General features: G+C 41.4%; 2 protein-coding genes across 6 annotated transcripts in view; one reads left to right on the forward strand and one right to left on the reverse strand.

Moving 5' to 3' along the window:
- Positions 1-535: 535 nt before the first annotated feature.
- On the reverse strand, positions 536-22,253 carry tmem68 (transmembrane protein 68). 5 transcript variants are annotated; one of them, XM_031874956.1, is made up of 9 exons: positions 17,142-22,253; positions 15,906-16,079; positions 15,013-15,112; positions 11,243-11,410; positions 9,811-10,004; positions 8,161-8,221; positions 7,489-7,628; positions 824-884; positions 536-657 (listed from the first exon to the last, which is right to left on the reverse strand). In XM_031874956.1, coding segments are annotated over exons 1-9 (960 nt in total). In that variant the 5' UTR covers positions 17,202-22,253; the 3' UTR covers positions 536-655. The 5 variants fall into 5 exon arrangements, with proteins under 5 accessions (XP_031730816.1, XP_031730814.1, XP_031730815.1 ...); XM_031874952.1 differs by lacking the exons at positions 536-657; positions 824-884 and adding an exon at positions 6,301-7,165 and having other exon boundaries at positions 17,142-17,270; positions 17,715-22,253; XM_031874954.1 differs by having other exon boundaries at positions 536-884.
- tgs1 (trimethylguanosine synthase 1) overlaps positions 18,187-23,690 on the forward strand; it is a 7,778-nt gene continuing 2,274 nt past the window's right edge. Inside the window, exons 1-8 of the mRNA XM_031874951.1 lie at positions 18,187-18,464; positions 18,606-18,673; positions 18,787-18,923; positions 19,058-19,142; positions 20,836-20,913; positions 21,095-21,640; positions 22,654-22,777; positions 23,505-23,591. Coding sequence (XP_031730811.1) covers positions 18,349-18,464; positions 18,606-18,673; positions 18,787-18,923; positions 19,058-19,142; positions 20,836-20,913; positions 21,095-21,640; positions 22,654-22,777; positions 23,505-23,591 — 1,241 coding nt within the window. The 5' untranslated portion in view covers positions 18,187-18,348. The remainder of the gene's footprint in view (positions 18,465-18,605; positions 18,674-18,786; positions 18,924-19,057; positions 19,143-20,835; positions 20,914-21,094; positions 21,641-22,653; positions 22,778-23,504; positions 23,592-23,690) is intronic.

The following is a 23,690-nucleotide window of genomic DNA, read 5'->3' on the forward strand; positions in this document are numbered from 1 at the left end:
TCAGATGGGTAAATATTGTGTATATGTTGCTGGTTAATATAGTGCATGAAGATATTACACAGCTCAAATTGAAAATATTCAGGATCGCCTGAAAAAAAAAGCACTTTTATTGATATTATGTTTTTGAAATAATGCAGCTGGCTGCCTAAAAACTCTCCCAAATCATAGCACAACAAGTAGTTGTTGAATAAAAGTTGGCTGGGATAAAGTGAAGAATAAGAGGCTTTAGTACAGAGAGGTCACGCGAGGTCGTCATTTTCGAACCAGCTGTTGCAGCTCTTACATTGTACTTTTATATACTATATAACTACATATTTCACTTCTTTTAATCACTCATATTATTCAATACATCCAAATACAGCCGTTAGAAATCATTTTGACAGCAAGGGTCCTCTCAGAGCATGTTTCTGGCTGTCATCCAAAGGATTTTCTCAGTTGATCTGTGTATGGGGCTGTAGCTCAGCCTATCATCGGTCGATTTCAGTCAATAAGCCCTCCTTCGACGCGTCAGAGTCTCAGGAAGGCGGGTGTCGAAAGCGGGTGTTGATTGACAGATTTTTCAGCGAGTAAAGTTGCAAGAAGTGCCGCGTCTCCCCGAGCGTAAATTTCCGTTCGCCGGAAGTCTGACCACTCGCCCAAGCTGGATTGACCCCCCTTCTACAGGAAACAGTCCACAAGAAGACAGGATGCAATTGCCAACAATGATTCTAGCTTTGAACCGGATCATTTTCGATGTTATTGTTCTAATTTTTCATAAAAGGTGACCAAAAACCAACGATTTTTTTTGGCGAAGACCACTGCCATGGTACCATTGTCCACTCACAGCTTTCTACTGGTTCCACGGTGAGAAAACTTTCTGACAGGAAGTCCCTGGTATCTTGCACCTGGCATATTTGATGAGAAATGCAAAAAGCACTGATTTATACAGTTGATAGAATAAACAGAAGGAAGGAATTTACATGAAACATCTTAATAAAATAGATTTATTAACAGATTAACTAACATTAGTGTATCAATATTTAAAAGTGCAACATTTATATACTGACATCATTTAAAAGACATGTTAGATCATCTCAAAACATCTCAACATAAATATGGAAAAAGGCAACCGGTTCACAGAAGGAAAGCATCCAGATAGATTCAAAAGCACACTTGGTCTCACAGGCTTCTTTAGAAGATAAAATAAAAAAAATCTGAGTTGGCAGTGATACTTTGACAACTACGTGTGCAAAATCCATTTTGTTGAATCACAATATTTACATAATCATGCATGCACACGATAAAGTGATCGATCAGTATTTGTACGGATATGATAAATATTAAAGTGAGACCATACTTGAGTTTCACGACAGGCTGTTTTTCTGGCTGTAAGAGCTCACATACAAACACACACATACACACACACACACAGGCCCACAAATACAGAAATCAGACCCAAATGCACAACAAGTTTTCCTGCAGTGATCATTCAGTTTAATCCTATTTACTTAAATTGAGCTCAAGACTCTTTTGCAGATCATCATTTCTATTTAAAGGGAAACTTCGGCATTTTCTCATGTTTTTGTGTATAGATTAACGGGAACGAGACGGTTCTAAATTGATTTTCCAGTATCGAGGGAGAACGCTGCAGACGGCAGCTGCTAAACATGTTGCAATGTACTCGCTCAGGGCAACTCCTCACTGTCAGTGTGCATCCACTGACAGGCTCAGATTGTTATTGCAGGTGTCTGAAAACATTATGGAAAGAACTCAGAGAAATAAAAGGGTTTCTTTACCTTTAGCTTGATTCATTTTGCACCTTTGCAAAGGCAGATGTCAAACCGTGGACGGCATGTTCCAATGAAGCTACATGTGGCATATCGGAAAGGGAGTCCAATCTGAGTGGCTTGTTGAATCACATGTTTTCTAATCCAGACAGCTGACAAAATACTGACTCGGTCATCTTAAATACAGTCTGTGGGTTGGTAGACACTCCAGATACACAGATGCATGTTCACAAGCACTAGAGTTATTGACGGTAAGTCCCCTTTGTTAAGTGAAGTCTCGCCGTGAGGTCAGAGGGACAGCCCACATTGTTTTACATTCTTCTCATTGATTTTTTTTAAGACAGGCAACCAATTTAAAAATGATTTTACTACTTTATACCTGCCTGTTTGAACTTATGAGTTATTCCAAAGTGAAATGTGGTAAGACAGCTTTGGGCTCTCATCTGAGCTGTTGGAACTGCCTGACAGAGGATATTCTGTTTTTTGTGAGCATAATTCTCCCTCTTTTACTAAATATAGTTCTATTCTAGTCTTAGTTTAAGTCTACTGCATCAGCTCAAACTGATGACTTCTCACCAGCTCTAGAGGGCACTCATGTACGACGATGATTAATTTCATCATTGATCAATCAATAGATGTTTTCTTTTAATTAATCAATTTATTGTTTAATTTGTAAAATGTAAAAAATGAAATAGTGTAAAATGCATATAAGTTCCTGTCTTCATATGTCTACAGTCAGTCCAATACCACACATACAAAACAGAGAAAAGCACCACATCCTCAGTCACGGCAATCGCCATTGAATCAGAGTTGATCAACGGTTTCAGAACAATGTGAGAATATTTCAAATTTAAAAAAATGTATTACAATAGAGTGGTGCAGGAATGGTTCCTAAAAGCCAGAAATGAGTCAGCATTTCTTCACTTCCGGTTCTCTTCTCTCAAAGTCAATGGGTTTTTGGTTAGATGTCTGATGTAAGGTCTGCTTAACACAAGCTTCAGAGATTTTAACGTTTTGTTCTATGGCATAAAGTACTTCAGTAAATATCCCTCTCATGAATGTTTCTATTTTCTGCAATAATCCAAGCCAATTAAAATATTCTATTCAGCACCGGACTGGTTTCATCGAGGTGCTAACTTCTGAAGTTGGCCTGCAACAATACGTCATTCCTGCAACTCTGTATCAGAAGACACTGAAAACTCTAAAGTAACTCAGAGTCCTTACAGACTGGAGTCTGGACTTGCACCAGAAATATTCGCTGAGTTCAGTGGACGGTTCATTGACAATAAAACAAGAAATATTCATATTATGAGTTATCTACCATATATGCCTGGGATTTAGTTCATTTTAAAGCCAAATTCGATTGGAAATATTAAATATTTGTGCAAAATAGAACAAAATTAGGGAAAACCTGAGAGGCAAGTAAGAAAAAGACAATCTGGTGATCCATTTTCTAAGTCTGATCAAAATTGTTTTCTATGTTTAATAAGACTTAACAGGTGAGAAAATGGTTTTGCCAGAATCATTATTCTTTTTTATCATCTGTGAAAACATGTATTTCTCTTGTCAGGATCAAGTGTTTGTTGTAATATTCATTTTGGTCTCAAGAGGCTAAAGTTCACCACTACCCCGTGTTCTAAATAGGACTAAAAGCTTTCATGTGTTCTTCAAGCTTCTACAAGCACTCTAAACACAAAGGTCATATATTGTGAGTAAGAAAAAACTCACATGAAAAATTATGCCTAACAAAAATGTACATCCCACCTGTTTCACAGATGAAAAAAGATTAAGAAATTTAAAAAAAGATGGTCTCAATCTCTAGTTTCAAGTCTTCTTCAATACAGCATGATGTTCATTTAGTAAATTATGGTCCATTTAGAGTCAAACAGACTATAAAGCAGGGGATGCTTTAGGGCGGGCTACACAGTGATTGACAGGTCTACCACAGCGTTTTTTTTCCATCCAGGAGTTGTCTGTGTTTGGGTGTTGTCACGGTGACTACGTCCACTTCTTACAGTCCATGGGTACTTCTCAAGTCTCTTAATTGCATCCCCGTTTCCCTCACTTGCGTCTCCTTTCTTAGTCCCTCCCACCAGGGATGCATGGAGGAAACCATGCCAGGAGAGAGGAACGAGGAAATATGTTTTAAAATACATGAGACGTCCTTTCCTCAGTTGCGTCACGTGGTCTGTTACTGATGACGGCGGATCAGCTGTCAGTCGGCTTTAACATCTGGAGAGACTTTTGATAACTTTGTGTTCACATGATCACTGTACTTAATAGCAGTAACTAATAATACTAACAACTAATAAAGACACACAGTAATCACCACTATAGAGGTGTTTCTCTCTGTAGTCTGTTAACAAACGGTGTCCTGTGTTCTGTTTATAAACGCAGGATCGATTTCTACCAGGGGAATGCTATCATCTTATTTATGAATTATTTGCGTCTGTACGTTTTGAAATTGTACAGATGTATTATTAAATAACTCAGATTATGATTATTGCTTCTCTTAAATGATAAAACTCATCAAACACTCAGGAATGATGTAAAAAGTGTTTCGTCTCTCCAGCTCTCTCTGACTTTAATTGTTTCCATAATAAAAGTTATTGAGGGAAACATCAGATCATGAAAACACAAATCTTTCTAATAAATGAAGAAAGTTGTTTGTGGTCCTTTTGTTGTTCAGACTACAATGAACATTTATTTAAACCAGATGTTGAATCAGAAACCTAATCAAATATAATCTAGAGTTTATTCTCTGATCCGTCTTCATTCTGGTGTTAAACTCCAGTCAGTCAGTCCAATCGGCTGCAGCGTCCAATCACATGACTGATGAACAATGAGGGGGCGTGTTGGCCATTAAAAGACTTCCTGGAAGTCTGTTCTCGTGGGTCCTCGCTCATGGATCCTCCGAGGTCCCTCCTCCATCCTCGCTCCTCCGAGCTACATTAGAGCTTTGGGACGGCCGTCAATATGGCGCCGCAGAAACAACTTCCGGTTCAAGCGAGGATCGAGGAGCGAGGAAACGACACTTAAGAGACTTGAGAAGTACCCATGTCATAAACACAGAAGAGAAAACTATTTTGATCAAAGTTAGAAAGTGGATCCCAGGATTTTTTTCTCACTTGCCTCTCAGGGCTTTTGTACAAAATAATAGGAACACCTTACAATATGATGTCATTTTATACAACATAACCTATAGCGTGACAAATTAAATACATCAATCAACGCTTGACAGCCTCTGGTGTTCTAGTTACTTTGTTCAGCCTCTGTTCATGTACACCAAGCCAAAAACTATTTAGACATCACATCTGTCACTGGCAGTGTAATAAGATTCACTATACTGTAGAGTGAGTAAAACTAAGGTTAGTGTAAGGAAGACAACCGTCTCATAGAACTGGGACTTTTTCATCACTGAGGGCCTGACATTTTGAAAGGTTCTTTAGGGAGCGCTTTATCCAGTCCATTCATTTCCTGGAACTTTTCTGAGTAAGTAAGTATATGTACCTATTGCATGACTAGTTTCAGGTGTTAGGTGTTCAGGTGATACATACCGTTTCATTTGAGTGTTTACATGTTGGCTGGACGAGTGTAGTTCGGTAGAGATTATAAGCAGTCATTAATATCCAGGGGGGAAAGAACTTTCTCCTTGTCCCTATAATTACCCACCCTCCGTATAATTATACACAGTTAGATTGCCCTTTGTTTTAATTATTGGGACAATTTCCAGTAAATTACAATAAAAGAAAGAGTTTGAGTCATTTGAATCCAGTCGCGTCTTTGCATTAACTTTGTATGCAGTTGCAACGTGCGAAAAGTTGACTTTGCGTTTGGTGTGAACACACCATAACCACCGTCTGCTCCAAGCCAAGTAAGACTGAAGATGTGCAAACTCAAGGTTTATCATGACAAGCAAGTATCTGCACAGTCACTGCAATCTATAGGCATGGACAATACACCACATTTATTGACTAACCAAGACTAAGAATCTCTTGCTGACATTGTTGTACTTGTATCACAGTTTTCAAATAAGAAATTGCCTGAATCCCATATATTTACAGAGAACATCTACAACGACGAAGTTCAATCCACCAATCAGTCCTAAGATCCATCTTCTATCTGACCATACAGTAATTAATCAAGATATCGGAACACAACAGATTAGATAGTGTGCCTATCTGTAATGAAAATATAATAATCCTTTCATTTTATTCGTTTGAGGTATAATTAATGTTAAGTCCAATATCACAACTTCAGGAAGTCTAGCTTTTAAACAGATTCATCAGATGGAAAAGGGAGTCGATGTCCGCAAGGAAACATATCAGAAACGTGTGATACAAAAAACATGTGGAACCTCAGCAGCTGCAGCCGGTGGAGTTCGGAAGCAGTGATGAAAGCTGTGCAAATATTCCAACATGTTCCACCAAACCTGTGCACACTGCAGCCGTCTGAGCCAATGGGACGTGTCGTTTTGGTCACACACTGGATAGTTTGTCTCCGTTGTTGCACTGCTGATGTTAATGGTCTTTGTGTTTGGTGTGAAATCTCTCCAACAATGCTCTCAGGATGTTCCCTGGGATCTGCTGGTGCTGGTCTATCAGAGAATGAACTGCCTGCTGCACCTGCAGAGCAACAGCACTGTGTATGAATGGTTGGTGCTTTTCTCACAGTATTACAAACATCCTGCAGGACACCACAGTCAGAGTGCTGATATTTGTACTGTGCCTGGTTGATAGATAATTCAATAAATGAATGCAAGTTTGTTTACATAATGCCGCAAAAAAACACAAAAATTGAATTATTTTGTGTACACTAGATACTGGGGGACTTTTTTTATTCTTTTACAGTCTGGGATGAACTGTCCCCTTCCTAAAACTAAAACTCTATATATTGATAGTACTTTCCACTTTCACCGAGTTAAATCTTTCTAACTACCAAATAATCATTACATTTTACATTCTTAACCCTTTAAAATTTTATTTTTTCACAATGTGGGGTATGTTGATGATTAGCAACCCATAGTGGAGACCAGGAAATTAATCCATCATCTTCCTATTATCCGGGGCCGGGTCGCTGGTGCACCTGGAAACCCCGAAGCGTTCCCAGGTCAGACAAGATCTATAATCTCTCCAGCATGTTCTGGGTCTACCCCTCACAGCACCGAACCGCCTGTCCATCTCACGCTCCATTTTTACCCTCACCCGTGAACAAGACCCCGGGATACTTGCTCGCTTGGGGCAGCGACTCACTCCAAACCCAGAGGGGGCAATCCAGCGTTTTCCGGCAGAGAACGTGACCTCAGCCTTGGAGGTATTGACTCTCATCACGACCGCTTCACACTTGGCTGCAAACCCCCTGAAGGTCGCGTTCTGAAGGAGCCAACAGAACCACATCATCTGCAAAGAGGTGGGATGCTAACCTGAGGTCCCCAAGTCAGACAACCTCCTCATCCCGGCATCTCTTGATAGCTATCGGCCGATTAATCAGCTAATCAATTAATCTGCTTTTCTCCTGCTCCAAACTATCGTTATTATAACGACCTTTAAAACTCCACTAACAGCCAACTGTTCTAACTGTTGACAGGGGATTTATAATCAAATCGTGAGGCCAGTGAAGATTCACACCTCTAGCTTATGGCACCTTGAAGCACATTTTCAGAAGACTGTGATGGTCAATGCTCACATGATTTGAGGAGAAGAGAAGAAGAATGAATACTGACTTTCTCTGCCAGCTCTGCAGCGTTTACGTTGGGTTCGTACGGGATGGGGTCACCAAGGAAGGTCCGAAACTTCACAGGGAATCCACCATAAACAGGAGCAATGGGGAGGCGAAACCTCTCATACACCCAGCGGAAAAATCCTGAATAAAGAGACACACACACACAGACAGAGACAGCATGTTACATGGAGAAATATAAAAAGAAGTCTCAGATTAAACTGCAGAAGATGACAAATGAACAGGTCACCATCACATTCATATTATATCATTCATTGAGTCCAGTCAGCACACTGCCCTTGCTACCACACTATTGTGAGGACTATATTTTTCTTCTAGTGCAGACCAAAACAAACTGAAAGTATCCACTAACAAGTATTGTGTGGCTATCAAAGCCTGATATATCAGGCAGCTACATTGTTGTCCTAAACTATTACCAAAACGTAAATGAGCCACACTGTAGCACTGGGGGACAAGTGCCTTCATTACCATGAACACACACTTGGATTATTTTCACACCCATATCCCACATACACAAATACTCAAAATGCGATGTTTCTCAGTAGATTATAGAGGAAACACTCTCCATACATCTGAATGCAATGGCCTGTGCTGTGTCTTCCTTACTCAGCTTGGTGGTGCTGTCTTAGAGATTTGAACTTGCTTCTACACTTACTGAGTGTTCCCAGCGATCTGAAGCCTTCCCGCAGATTTTGAGTAAACATTGGAATTACTGGCTGGAAGACAGGGAGAGCAAGAGAAAGAAGATTAGAGAGGAGGGCTTTCTACACCGCACATTTCTAACATGAATAAAACAGATGCTGCAATTAGACGGTGAAGTATGACACTAATCTGGCCTTGTTTGTGTGTGAGGCACTAAGCTTTAGACATTTAATACATGTACATTGGTAAACTAACTTGTCTGGGTTGGCGTTCCTGGTGGGTTTTAGACAAAATAAGTTGCACATCCATGAATGTTTAGCTGGCTGTTTTTAGTGTGACAATATACAAATGACCACATGGTCATCTGATGATGAACGGCCGCATAAATTTGTGACTTATTTTGTACCAGCCAGAATGTTCGTCATCACACTTCATATGAACTTCTGCTGGTCAGCTGCATTTACATGTAGGAAACTAAAACATGCACTACTTGTTAGTATCTACAGTGGGTAATTATGCCAGGAGATTCAGTATCAACTATCTAAACAAATACAAATATATTTTTCCATATTGACAATTTTCAATTAAAAGGTGCAATGTGGTCAGAATTTAAGTTTAAAACATCCATAAAATGAACTAACATGATCAACAGAATGTGTGGAGGTTACAATGTTGACGTCATGTCAAAGACGTCTATGTGTTGTGATGCAGAGGCATGCTAACTAGATCGCCCCCGGCCTGTCCCGTCTTGTAGTACCACTTGTACCTCCAGGGGCAATAGTGAGTCACTGTAGCGTCCAGTCAGTCCTCAGTCCAACACGAGAGGACCAAGAAGTAGAGCTGCCCAGAAGGCTCGTCAGTCACGTTAAGGTACAGTGTCCGTGTACATTTTGATAGTTTGTTTATTGGATTAAATCAAAAGTGGCAGAAACAGAAAACAACGCATGTTTTAGAGATTTTTTTGCCTGGAGAGAGACATTCAGTTAAACCACAGCGCGGGCAGTCAGCTTCTCCCAGTTAGGTTTCCTTCAGTGTTCATCCTTCAGAAGGATTTTACCACAGAGGTCTCCTCCTCTCCAAAATCAACGGACGCGGTGACTTAAACCAGTTAAACACTGAATAAAGGTGCTTCACGCTAAAAATCTGCTGTTCGGTGGACACAGGACGTCCCGGAGGGGCTGCGAGCCAAGCTGCTGTCAGCTTGTTTCTCTCATAACTTAAGATCCAAACGTCCAATGACTAAAATCCGTCATTTAACCAAATTACCTAGTTAAAAACTACCAAAAACTAAAAATGTATCGGAAAAATGTGGCTTAAAACTGTATAAAAAGTCGATTTATGACAGCTTTTGACGCATGCACAACAGGGATATTGTGCCATTGATATTGACGTCCAAATAGAACGGAACTTAATTAAAGGTACGTTATTCTCTAGGTTTGAACATTTTTGGAAATATTTGAGATAAAGTTAGCACACAACTCAAGAAATATTATTTATATATATATTACAACTCATTTTTGTACATTTTAATGCTGAAAATGTACATTCTATACCTGCAAGATTTATAATGTGAATGTTATCTACAATGTCGTGCACTCCAGGTTGAAACTTTGACAAAAGCCCTGACGGACAGTGACGGTAGATTTCAGGAAGCATAACGCACCACTTGAGAGTCGATGGCGACCTGGGCGAAGCCTTTGCGTTTGCCCCAGAGGAGAGGGTAGGTCTCATCACTGAACAGAGCTTCCCGCACCCCACCTGGAGAAATCCCCAACAGGTGACCACTCCTCAGAGCCCGCACACACTCCTCCTGAGGACCGTGGATCACACTGAATACCTCCAACAGTAACTTGAAACCTGGAGGAACGGGACAGGATGATAAAAGTAAGGATACATTAAAATAAGAAAGAGCCGAGGTGAAGATAAAAAAAATGAAGACAAAGCTAGTATTTTCAAAAAGTGATTTACTGACAAGATTTCCTGACGTGTGTCGCGTACAGAGGTGAACAGAAGGGTGTCAGAAACAGACTTCACCGACAACAAATGGTTCTGTGTCATCAGGGTTTTCTGAATGGTAGTGCAGCTGGAGTCATTCAGTGACCGAACTGTGAAGGTGGACTCTTTATAGTCATATGCACAGCAATTACAGAGGAGCCGTTTAATGTTTGAAAACGTTCAATATTAATAAAGTTTGAATAAACAAGCAAACAACGCTCTGCGCTTCAGGGCTCGGTGGAGTCGAATATGTCTTTACCTTTACATTGACTGCATTTCACTGTTGCTGCTGGATATGCTAGAGTTACATCCCAACTCTTTTCCACTTACTTGTAGTTAACAAGCGATAAGTGGTTCTTGACAAAGGGGCCAAACAATCGGCCCGTTACGAACGGACGTGCTCGCCATACAAGCATAGCACTGATTTCGTAAAAGTTGTCAAACTAGACAAGGTAAACAAATTGTCATTCCATCCCGACACCCCACGACTTTCTAGTACAAACATCATCTGACTGATTTCGCCGCCACCATCTTGGATTATTGCCGTCACCATGTTGTTTTTTTTGCAACCAATCAACGTAAGTGACCATATTTGGAATGCATTCGGTGTGTACGTAGAGACGCCATATATGGCTCTGGAGAAGGCAGCGACCTGTCAATCACAGTAGCTCCGCCCTAAAGCATCCCCTGCTTTATGGTCTGTTTGACTCTAAATGGACCATTATTTACTAAATGAACATCATGCTGTATTGAAGAAGACTTGAAACTAGAGATTGAGACCATAAACTCATGTTTACAATGTTTACTGAGGTAATAAATCAAGAGAGAAGTAGAGTCATTTTCTCATAGACTGCCCCTGGTGGACATTAGAGAGAATGCAAGTCTTAAGACACTTCAGCATTGGCTTCACTCAGCAGAATCAGAGGTTGCCGCCTGGTTTCAACTCTTTAGTTTGGATTAAGCCCTAATTTATGAGAAAAAAATCTATTAAAACAACAAATTGAAAAGCAAACCAAAACATACACTGAACATAAAAGGAGATCAGCAGTACTAGTGGGGATTGGTAGAGTATGCATTCATGTGTGAAACAGTGCAAGTACCTGGGACCTTGAAGAGGAAGTGGTCAGCTACAGAGTGGCAGGGCCGTCCTTTCTGGATGATAACATTGGCAAGAAAGTAATAGTAATCGATGGGAATGGCTCCATGATAGTAAACTATCAGTGCTGGTCCTTTGTCAGGGATCTTTTCCATGCCATGGATCTCATAACCTGGAACACAGAGTACATGAAGCATACATGTTATTCCATTAAAATCCAATAAGTACAGGGATTTATTTATCTGATATTGTGCCTAACTTTAGTAAATCCTAACATATCAGTTATGGAATTATTCTGCAGATGCTACGGATCAAAATCAGACCAAACCTTTCTATGGATATCAGTTTTTAGCAACGACAAAGGCCAACATCTGGCCTGCAACAAAATAGCTAGTTTTCCTGAAATGCCTTTTGCTACTGAAGCAGCTGTTGATCACTTGTGTCCCTTACCGGCCAGTTAAGAGAAGTGAGTCAGCAGTGAATGACAGTACAAAACAAAAAGTGTGAATCATTGCAACAATGACAGGTCATTGAGCATAGAGTCAAATATTAGCACAAGAAATATTAGGCTGCTGGGTCCAGTAGTATGCAAGATTAGCTGTGGACAGACACACACACGTGAACTCACACACAACTGAATGCATGATCTCTCCACAGGCTTATGCCTGGCAGAAATAATGAGGAAAGCATATTCACTAATTTTGCCAAAATATTAATAGCATTGAGAAAAAAAGGCTGCAAAGTGAGAAAATAACTAAATACAGTCGATCCAAAAACAGAAAGTCCTTTTGTGACGACCCTCTCTCCCTGTTGCTCTGTTTGTGTGGCTGCTTTCCCTGTAGGTGTTGGAGGTGGGTGTGGCAGAGTGGAGAAGAGTGTGTGCCAGTGCACTCTGTTTCAAACCCTCTTGAGTCTCAGTGGGTCCCTCTCTCCTTCCTGAGGCACCATTTGGGTTTTGGTTGAGGTTTGTTTCTACACTATACAACATTGCATACACACTTTCCTCGCACGCACTCACCTACACTGCTGAAATAACTGACTTCACATGCCACTGTTAGTCTATGTTTATCTCTTATGTTGCCTTAAGTTAATAAATAATTTGTTAATTTGCGTCGTTGTGTGCATCTACTTTTTTGTCATGGCTGTTCGGCCTGGTTAGTAACACTTTACACAATTCAACAAAACCCATATAAATCACCCTGTATTAAGTATATTGAAATAAAATAGGAGGCACATTATGATGGAATGTATTTCAAGAGGGTATAATAATGTGAGAGGAAAACATATAGAAGTATATTATTTAAAATATTTGCTGATTCATATTTTCCATATTCTGCCCCCACCTTGTCATGAATCATCACGTACAGTAATAAATAAATCCAAAGTTAAGTTAAACAGCCACCAGAGGTTCCACACTGCTATACTGTCTCTGAACACAAATAGAATTGTGTTACAATGTGGTAGTGAGATATAACAAATATCACTGTTTCATTAGTATTACTGTGATCATTATATATGATACTTATTGTAGACACATTTTGTAACCAATTATGCTCCAGCCTATTTTCCACAATATTAGAGTAAGTAAATATGAATCAGTAAAAAAGATTCTGATGGGAAGTAATTCATTTTTAAACATGTTAAAAACATTGGGAAACTGCAGATAATGATATAAAATATGCCAAGAAATATTATAGGGTTGTCTCAGATGGAGCTATGGGAGGAATATGAATTGGATTTAAAAACCAAACATCTACACATGGAGTGATCCTTTCCACCACTTTGAACCAGAGATCTGTACAGCACGACATTACTGCAAACACAGACCCCATGAGTGGCACTTTAGCGCCTCTGCCTTTAACGCAGAAGTAACTATAGCTTTATCGTAACTATTCATATACAGTGGGTACGGAAAGTATTCAGACCCCTTTAAATGTTTCACTCTTTGTTTCATTGCAGCCATTTGCTAAAATCAAAAAAGTTCATTTTATTTCTCCTTAATGTACACTCGGCACCCCATCTTGACAGAAAAAAACAGAAATGTAGAAATTTTTGCAAATTTACTAAAAAAGAAAAACTGAAATATCACATGGTCATAAGTATTCAGACCCTTTGCTGTGACACTCATATTTAACTCACATGCTGTCCATTTCTTCTGATCCTCCTTGAGATGGTTCTACTCCTTCATTGGAGTCCAGCTGTGTTTAATTAAACTGATTGGACTTGATTAGGAAAGGCACACACCTGTCTATATAAGACCTTACAGCTCACAGTGCATGTCGGAGCAAATGAGAATCATGAGGTCGAAGGAACTGCCCAAGGAGCTCAGAGACAGAATTGTGGCAAGGCACAGATCTGGCCAAGGTTACAAAAGAATTTCTGCAGCACTCAAGGTTCCTAACAGCACAGTGGCCTCCATAATCCTTAAATGGAAGAAGTTTGGGACGACCAGAACTCTTCCTAGACCTGGCCGTCCAGCCAAACTGAGCAATCGTGGAAGAAGAGCCTTGGTGAGAGAGGTAAAGAAGAACCCAAAGATCACTGTGGCTGAGCTCCAGAGATGCAGTAGGGAGATGGGAGAAAGTTCCACAAAGTCAACTATCACTGCAGCCCTCCACCAGTCGGGGCTTTATGGTAGAGTGGCCCGACGGAAGCCTCTCCTCAGTGCAAGACATATGAAAGCCCGCATAGAGTTTGCCAAAAAACACATGAAGGACTCCCAGACTATGAGAAATAAGATTCTCTGGTCTGATGAGACCAAGATTGAACTTTTTGGCGTTAATTCTAAGCAGTATGTGTGGAGAAAACCAGGCACTGCTCATCACCTGCCCAATACAATCCCAACAGTGAAATATGGTGGTGGCAGCATCATGCTATGGGGGTGTTTTTCAGCTGCAGGGACAGGACGACTAGTTGCAATTGAAGGAAAGATGGATGCGGCCAAGTACAGAGATATCCTGGAAGAAAACCTCTTCCAGGGTGCTCTGGACCTCAGACTGGGCCGAAGGTTCACCTTCCAACAAGACAATGACCCTAAGCACACAGCTAAAATAACAAAGGAGTGGCTTCGGAACAACTCTGTGACCATTCTTGACTGGCCCAGCCAGAGCCCTGACCTAAACCCAATTGAGCATCTCTGGAGAGACCTGAAAATGGCTGTCCACCAACGTTCACCATCCAACCTGACGGAACTGGAGAGGATCTGCAAGGAAGAATGGCAGAGGATCCCCAAATCCAGGTGTGAAAAACTTGTTGCATCATTCCCAAGAAGACTCATGGCTGTACTAGCTCAAAAGGGTGCTTCTACTCAATACTGAGCAAAGGGTCTGAATACTTATGACCATGTGATATTTCACTTTTTCTTTTTTAATAAATTTGCAAAGATTTCTACATTTGTTTTTTTCTGTCAAGTTGGGGTGCTGAGTGTAAGCACAGAAAATACACAAACCCTAGTGTGTGATTGGTTTTCCCTCTTTGCTCCATACATACATAACAATGCATATCCATGTTTTACACCAATACCTGTTTAGATTAATTCAAAAAAGAAATTAAAAATAAAGCATAAAGAAACATATGAATATTGTGCTCAGGGAGAGGAACCACAAGTAAACACACATTAGAGTTGTTAACTGTAAGAAACAAGATAAAATACTACTGATAAACACTAACAACATATTTCTATTGCAAGGCAGCAGTTGTAAGAAATGCTATCTGAAGGGACGGAATCAAAAGGATGCCACAAATCTTCAGTAAATGAAGCCTATGGTGTCTTACCATGCCATATGGCTCCATGTCCGTCCCACAGAGTAGCCAGGGTCTTCCTGGCTCCGTCCCACAGGTTGTTGCAGTAAGCCTCCCTCAGCTGATTCTTCCTCTGTTAGAAGAAAACATCAGAAAAGACATGAGCAAAGGACCAGGCAAGATACTTTTAACAACCTGGGCCCTGTTTCAGATAGCAGGTTCAACAAACTCTGAGTTTAACCCTGAACTCTGAGTAAACTAACACATAGATGGGAGACTGAGATTTCAGTTCCAGAACAGCTGATCAGAGTTTGTTCAGTCAACTCTGAGCTAAGCTCGTTTATGGAGAAAGAAAGAAGCTATCGTCAATGAAGCTCCGATTCCACGATTCACCGTGGCAACAGGTACTTAGAAAGCAGAGCCTCCATTTGAATCCAGTGGAAGTAGAGATATGAATGCATGTACGATGTACAAGGACTGCGCTCATTTATCTTTAAACAAGAGCTGGATTCAGAAAGGCAAAAGGTGTACAATTAGGTTTAATTCAATGTTCATTAATTCATCATTTACCAGACTATGATAAAGTGGTGGCATCTGGCTGTGTGTTAGGCTCTAGCCTACATCACATTTTAAATAGAATTGTTCAGTTTTAATCTGATAGCGACAAAACACAGGGACCAGCAACTGAAGATAAAAGATAGAGTTGAAGATTGATGATTGTAAGCTCACAATCTGATCCAGTAAGATCTGTCTAATCATGACAGGGTATTAAATGTGAGTAGTAGCAACCATTACTTCTACCTAAAAACAAAGGAGTTCAATCATTTGTGGGTGCTTTCATTGCATGAAAGTGCATCATTTGGTGAATGACATGAACTGACGTACACTGCTGGCTCAGTGCAGATTGTGCAAAGAGCGGTTGCTACCTTGTAGACATGAAGGAAGAGTATGGAGAGGTAAAGGAGGATGACGATGAGGAAGGGCAGGATGAAGACGACGATCAGAGGGGTGAAGACCCACAGCAGGTACTCCAAAACACTCAGGTAGTCCTCCAGCTGACCAAGGCCGGCCCACTCCTCCCACGCGTGGAACACACACACCTGTGGAACGAGACAGACGGGTCAATACTTCGGTCCAGACCGGCACGTCTAAACAGCTGTCGGACGGATTCCCATGATATTGTGTGGACACATTCGTGTTTATACGGAGCACATCTGGGGTTAGAAAACCAGATGTGTAAATCCGAACAAATGCTTAAACCCTGCTTTCGGATCTGCAATCAGTGCACAAGGATTAGTCGTGGTAGCATAGTGACTGGGTCGCAGGGATTTGTTCATACCGCAATACTTATAATAAAAGGGCACAGACTTCTTGACCAGAGATTTTGGTTCTATTCGATTCTATGACAAATATGAATGTTTTAGTATTGTTAGAAAGACAAACTTACTGTCTTTCATTTGAAACCATTTCTGTTAGACCAACCTTTTTGAGACTGAGAGCCTCTTAATGGATGGAGACTAATATGGAAGGCTTCTTCTTTGATATAATTATACCAAATAATAAATTTGCTCAGTTTAACTTCAAATTATGAATATCATACATTTATATCATACTCGTTGGCTCCCTGTGTTGGCTACCTCTGTGTTAGGCAACGCAGATATTACAGGATGTCTTGGAATGCTACTAATTATTTCTGGGTTTACTATGAGCTCTATGGAATCAGATAGAATAATAATTCCAACGTTGATGCTTCCAGCACCCTAATAGCTGTTCACACATCAGGAAAATAGGAGCATCTTTGTGTGATTTGGGTGAACTGACCTTTTTAAGAGGGCACATTAAACAGTGCGCACACACACACACACACACACACACACACACACACACACACACACACACACACAAAAGTCCAGATCGGACCATGTTGTTGGCTGAAGAGGTGCTAGTTCACCTCCTGGACAATGCCTGGGTTCCCTTGAGCAATGCATTGAACCCCAAATAGCTTGGAGCGCAGATTATGTGGCAGCCCCGTAACTCTGGCATCTCTCCAATGAGTGTGTGTTAGAATTTCCCCAAGAGGGATTAATAAAGCTTTCTTTCTTTTCTTCTTATGAACAGCAGCCGTGTTGTAAGTGTAAATACTGAATGGACAGGGTTCCTACCAGGAAGGAGACAGTGTCCTCTGCTCCCATCAGACAGGACTGGTTCCCACTGTCTGACATCCTGCTCTGCGGTCAGCCTCAAGGAGATGGAACACACTGCATGGAGAGCATCTGCTTACACACAGGTAACTGAGGGAGAGAGGAAAACAATAGCTCAATTACACTGCATTTAATTTAGCTTATGGTCAGCTGTCTGTGTTAGGGAAACTAACGTATATCTGAGGGGTTTTTATTGTTTGTCAATAAAGTTTTATTGAAAAACGTGCCTTTTGTAATAATATTTTTGAATAGAAATAAAATCGGGTTTGAATGGCACGAGAGTCACGACACCCAACCCTATTTGTGGCACTGAATCAAATGACAGCTGTGTTGCATATGCTTTCATCGAAGCTATATTTAGTGTTACACTCTTAGCAATGAGTACAGGAGCTGTGGTAAAACAGTGAGCGTTACGTAACGTTTGTAACGTCACGTTAACTGAGCAGAAGAGCAAAATCTGAGAGTTGACAGCAAGCCTTCAGTGTTTACGTCAACAGCCAAAGTCACCTAATTACTTAACACAGAAAACGTTACCTTAGACCTAGACAGCTACTCTGTGAACAGAGCCATGACACAACACGCCACTGTTTATTTAGTGTTAGCTACCCTAGCATAATATATATATATATATATATGTATATACATATATATATTTGTTAGCTAACAACTGTCCTGTCGCTAACTCCGGAACGCTTTAACTGTGACACTACAGAATGTTGCGTCCCCTGAAAACAGCGTTCAGATAGATAAGTTCCACTTAGCAGCGACAAACTTCCTGTTTGACACGTAGACTTCAAGATAAAAGCATAAAAAACTAAAAAGTACCGTTAATAATGTCATATTTTCTATTTCTAAAAAATAATAATATAACGATAAGTTTACGGGTCCAGCACTACTGTAGTAAACACAATCCAAGAAGTTAAAATCAGTTTGACCCCTACATGCTCCACTGCCACACTTTTGTTCTGAAAAGACATGGCCGGAAGTATCAGTCCATGGTCCCTGGTCCCACGGAACTGTTTCCTGAACGTGAGTGTGATGTTGAAGTGAACCCACGCTGGTCTCGACATAGACGTGAACTCCGGGTGAAGCCGGTGTGTGGACGTGTGTGTGTGTGTGTGTGTGTGTGCGCGCGCGCGCGCGCGCTGCTGTCCGTGAGCCGATCGTCATGATGCTGGAGAGGAGCAGGGTGACGGTGGTGGCGGAGATCTTTTTCAGCAGGAGACTCTCATCTGAGACGGAGGAGGAGAGAATTCACTGTCGCTGCTCCAAAGCCTTCGTGCAGTAAGTCTCTCACATGTGATTGTGTCCTCCAGCAGTTATTGTCATGAATGTGTGATGATGACACACACCGTAGAGTGAAGATGGATGAAGCTGAGGAGATCTTCATCAGCTTTTCTTCTTCTCTGTGTTCTCTGACTGCAGGGATCGGGAGCTGTATCGCTCTGATAACAGACTGCTCCCATTTGATCTGGCAGACACTAGAGTCCAAGGTATGCTATACATATAACGCCACTGTCAACATCTTTCACAATACACTGAGCCTTCAGAAGAAGATGGAGACGATGGAGAGTCCATTTGAAACCAGTTTCCCCTCCACTCACAGAAGCAGATGATGAAGAAGAGGAGGAGGCAGAAGATGATGAAGAGGAGGAGAAGGAGGTGTTGAATGAAGAGGCTCAGCTGATGGCCAGCATGGGTCTGCCGGTGGCTTTTGTCAGCTCCTCTGGCCAGAGGAGAGGGGTAAGTGGTTCCCATCAGCACTGCGTCTGTGTGGTCTGTCGTGGTGTTTCAGTCGCCTCCTAGAGGTGAAGGTAAACTCAAAGGTCTGGAGCACTTCCTGCCACTGAACAAGCCTGTCTTTGGTCATGTGACAGGGGAGGAAGTTGAACAGGAAGCCTGACGCATACCGGTCAGAATCAGCTGGAGAGGAGGAAGAAGATCTACAGGTTGACAACAAAGGTAAGACAATTAACTTATTGTAGTTACAAATACGTATGCGACAGAAGCCATCCACAGTTCCATTTCATTCAAAAGTGAATACATAGTAAAGCAAGCAGCTTGACCGGGTTCCTCATAATTAGGCTATGAGGTTATGCACTGATCGGTGATCAGTTTGAAGCTTATGAAACACGTTTGGGCCTACGCAGCTTTGGTACCTCCTGCTGCAGCGTCTCAGGCAGGACAAATCAGTAACGCCTGAATTTTAAGGGACATCGTGTAGGATTTGGTGGCATCCAGCTGTGTGGTTGCAGATAGCAGTGTTATGATGGTGAGGCCGTCCATACCATAATAACACTACTATAGGAGGAACAGAAGTCAGACGGAGGCTGGCGGTACCACAGTTTTACCACCTTTTAGTGCCAGAGAACTACGGTGGCCTCTCTGGTAACGTAAAAAAACAAACCTTGAGAGGCCCTCTCTAGTTTTGTTTGTACGTCCTGGGCTACTGTAGAAACATCAACACACAACATGGCTCACTCCGTGAAGAGGACCCGCTCCGCTTTTCAGACGAGAAGCCCTCTTTTATACATACTGTACATAAATACTAAGCATAACATGAAAAGTACTTCATTATTGTCACAAGATTGATCTCAGATTGACTAAAGTGTGAGTACTCATTCCTCTTCATCACCCATACATCTGTAAAGCAGGAAATGGTCCACTGACCTTTTCAAACCTTCCCTCTCTGTATGTACAGTATGCCACTCTTTGAAAAGGAAAAGTTATCAATTTCCCAACCCAAAGTGTGACACTTGGTCTTTCGGCGTGCAGGAGGCTCATATCTTTCATCATTTGTTCTCCTCTGTTATACCTGCGGTCGTCTGGGTACAGCCCGAAAAATAAAAAAGCCAGGGTCGATTCGAATGTCTGCAGAGATGATCTTTCATTTCATTTAACTGCATTGACAAACACAGTCCAATAGTGTCCCCTTCACCTCAGTGCTTTTTGTGCTTAAATCTGGGATATTGCTGTTGTATTGATTTAAAGGTCCCATATTGTAGAAAGTGAGATTTTTTGTTTCTCATCATAAAACAGGTCTATGTGCTTTATAAATACTGTGAAGTATCAAACCACTCAATCCACAGACAAATGCACAAACTGTGCCTGTAAACGAGCCGCCAGGACTTTGTGATGTCACAGCTATGAGAACAATACTGTGTTTTTATGCCTCTGCACCGCCAATAGCCGCGACAGAGACAGATATGTTTTCAGGTTGTCCGTCCTTCTGTCCGGTCCATTCTTGTGAAAGCAATATCTCAGGAATGCCTGGAGGGGATTTCTTCAAATTTGGTTTAATATGCTAATTATGATTAGTAGGATAAAAAGTGAGGTTATTTTGGATGACTGGTTGGTGCAACTACTACGTGGTAAACCCCAAATGAACCTGAAAACAAGCACGATATGTCTCCCTTTGGTTTAACTGGTTCGATACATTTACACTGATACAATCTCAGTCGAGTATTCATTGATTGAGTGATCCTAGTACTCTAATGTAGATCTGCTCTAGATCTTCCCTCCTCACATTGTCATGGCCTTTTTCTGTTTTGTGTTGTCCTAATTCATGAATTTAATTGTATTTATTTGTACATATTATTATCATGTGTGCAGTGTTGTGATGTTATTTGACGGTGCCTTGTGATTTTCCACCTAGTTGATGTGAAGGAAGTGTGTGATCCACTGGAGGAAGGAGCAGGAGGGAGCCAAGCTGCTGGCTGGGAGACCTACTGGGGTAAAAAGGACATGAACATGACAAGGACACATATTCACACTTGTACCATGAAACTCAATCAAATGTGACGTTTTCCCTCATCGGTCTATATCAAATTTCTAGGTGTGTTTCAGACATTGTATGTAGTTGTCACACTGTAAATATGAAGCTGATTTATCTTGGTTTCCTCTGTGTCCTGCAGCTCAGCAGGGAGAAGCTCTGCTGTGGAGCAGCTGGCTGGAGAAACATCCAGAGACTGATCCAGGAACAGTGACTGCTTCATGGGACGACCCGGACACAAAGGCTATCTGGGACAAACATGCCGCAGAGACCTACTACACCTACTGGGAGCAGTACTCGTACTGGTCGGCACAGGGCTGGACCGCTGACCAGTCAGTCTGTAATGGGAACACTGGTGGAGAAGAAGCAGCAGCAGGGGGTCGGGTGGGCGGAGACAAAGAGACGCACCCAGATATCCGAAGGGATGGACAGACAGAGGCTAAGAGCCACCAGAGAGACGAAGAAGGAGTGAAGGCTCTTTGTGACGACGTCAAGGATTTGAATGATCTGCTTGGACAGAAGTGCACATTGGAAGCAGGTGGGAGATCTGTGAGTGACTCAGAGACGGACGGACGGCTTGTGAGCGCGGCCGAGAGAGAGCTCTGTGGCTCTGATCATCCCTCTGATGGGGGGAGCGATCGCAAGAGACCTGCAGCCTCCTCACAGCAGAACACCGCTGAACATACAGGTGAGAACCGGGTGTACACGTGTTTCCATGGCCAGGAAATAAGTCAGTGGATTCCCCTGCATTTCTACACAATTTATTCATGATATACGATCTGAAATTCTTCACAGTCACATTAATGGACAAGCTACATGTCCTGGAAAATGTCACACAAAAAACAATTGCACGTTTTGGTATATTTATTGAATTATTTGCTCCAAACATTCAAAGTCAGGTGAGAAAAGGAAAGTGAACCCTTGGTTTTAGTAAATGTATTTTACAGCAGTGACCACAGCCAGACGTTGCCTTCATATGTAGAGGAATTTCACACCTGTTTATTGACATTTCAGAAACATCGAATGGCTCTCTTCGGTTCATGTCACAGAATCTCAATTGATTTTAGGCCAAAACGTTAAAGCTAGAAGCTCTGACATGTCAAAGAATACGCCCAACATGTCAAACTAAAGATCTGATTGGTTGAACACTATGACAATCAACAATATCGTCCCCATTCACTTAAACTGCAAAGAGATTCACTTATAAGTCTGAAGGCCTCCGGCAGATTTTTTTACTTAGAGACAGCACAGAGGTGAAATCTGATTGGACAAAAGCTCTCCTTAAAACAAGCTGCACTGGAAGCAGAGCAACTGAGGAAGACAGTAGCTGTGCAATGAGAAAATAAGATAATGGGGAAAATATTTTTATAAATTATAATACATGTAGTGTATTTAAGAAAAATTATTAAATTATAAAATAGCTATAACTTTGTGATTCTGTTTAGGCCAGCAGAGAAGGCCCTGCTGGCCCTGAAGGCCCACCACTGTTTAAATGCTGTTTTGGTTTTTATTACATTAGTTTAGCAAACATTTTTTATTATTTTTGATTGTGCCAAATCACTACTGAAAATGTCTAATCTTACTCGTATAGACCGAGCATTTCCCCATAAACATGCAATTAGACATATTAGGGTTGTAGTGAGGTTGAATGTGTATTTGGTGGGAATTGCATTGCTAAATATCTTGTATGTTTGGACTCAGATTCCCAGCAGGCATCTGGCAGCCCTGACAGACGGTGTGGCTCACAGGACAAGATGCCAAGTAGAGAAAATGATGACGATGATGACAAACCCCCTGGAGGAGGACGTCCCAAAGTCAAACGCAGGCGAGTTTCTACTTTGTGGTTATTGAATGTGTTGATTCAAGAAATTCTGAGCCACCTTTAAAATAGGAACTGGTTCTGTTTTTTACTCTTGGAGACTAACTAGCTTGTGTTGTTGTAGGTGTGCTTTGTACCCCCTCACAAATAATGTATGGGTCATGCTTTGTGAGAATTGGATGAAAAGAGGGGAGGGTCACTGCACCTGTAGTGACCAGCAATGAAAGCGAGCGCGTTGTCTTCGTCTCGTCAGAGTCTGATGGTCTTCTTTGTGTACTTGTGATAAAAAATACAGACCATCATCCCGTCAAGGAATTAAACATTCTCCTCTCTGGTCAGATATAAGGTTCTTAAAATGAGTTGCAACAGGTCTAAAACAAATAAGCACTCTTAATTCTAATATACCATAGACTGCCTGTTGGTTCCACGCACAGCTGAGCACCCTCAATCATAGATATGCATTTCATTTGTAATTTAGCACCTTTAAGGTTGTGACAGTCGAGGCTTTGAAGCGACGGCAAATGTGGAACTCAAGTAGTCACAGCATCCGATCATTTCTAGTTGATTCCAGATTTCCATGAGATCTTTTCTGATGTAGAAATTAAGTTTGAAGTCTCAAAAGAAGCAAATGTTTTTCCAAAAAGAAATACAACTAAATTAGGATCAAAAACGAGATGTAGATGTGAAAATAATAATTATAAGTACATTGTGAAGCAGTATTTTGTGTTTGCAGTCATGAGCTGGACGTGGAGGAGAACCCACATCTGACCCCTGAGGAAGCTTGGAGTAAACTGGGACTCAAACACAACCCGGAGCCTCTGTAAGTCCTGTGTGTGTGTGTGTGTGTGTGTGTGTGTGTGTGTGTGTGTGTGTGTGTGTGTGTGCGTGTGTCTCTCTCTCGTGGTTGTAGCTGAGAGGG

The sequence above is a fragment of the Anarrhichthys ocellatus genome, unplaced genomic scaffold (genome assembly GCF_004355925.1).
Source record: "Anarrhichthys ocellatus isolate YVR2014 unplaced genomic scaffold, GSC_Weel_1.0 scaffold85, whole genome shotgun sequence".
NCBI classification, from domain to species: domain Eukaryota; kingdom Metazoa; phylum Chordata; class Actinopteri; order Perciformes; family Anarhichadidae; genus Anarrhichthys; species Anarrhichthys ocellatus.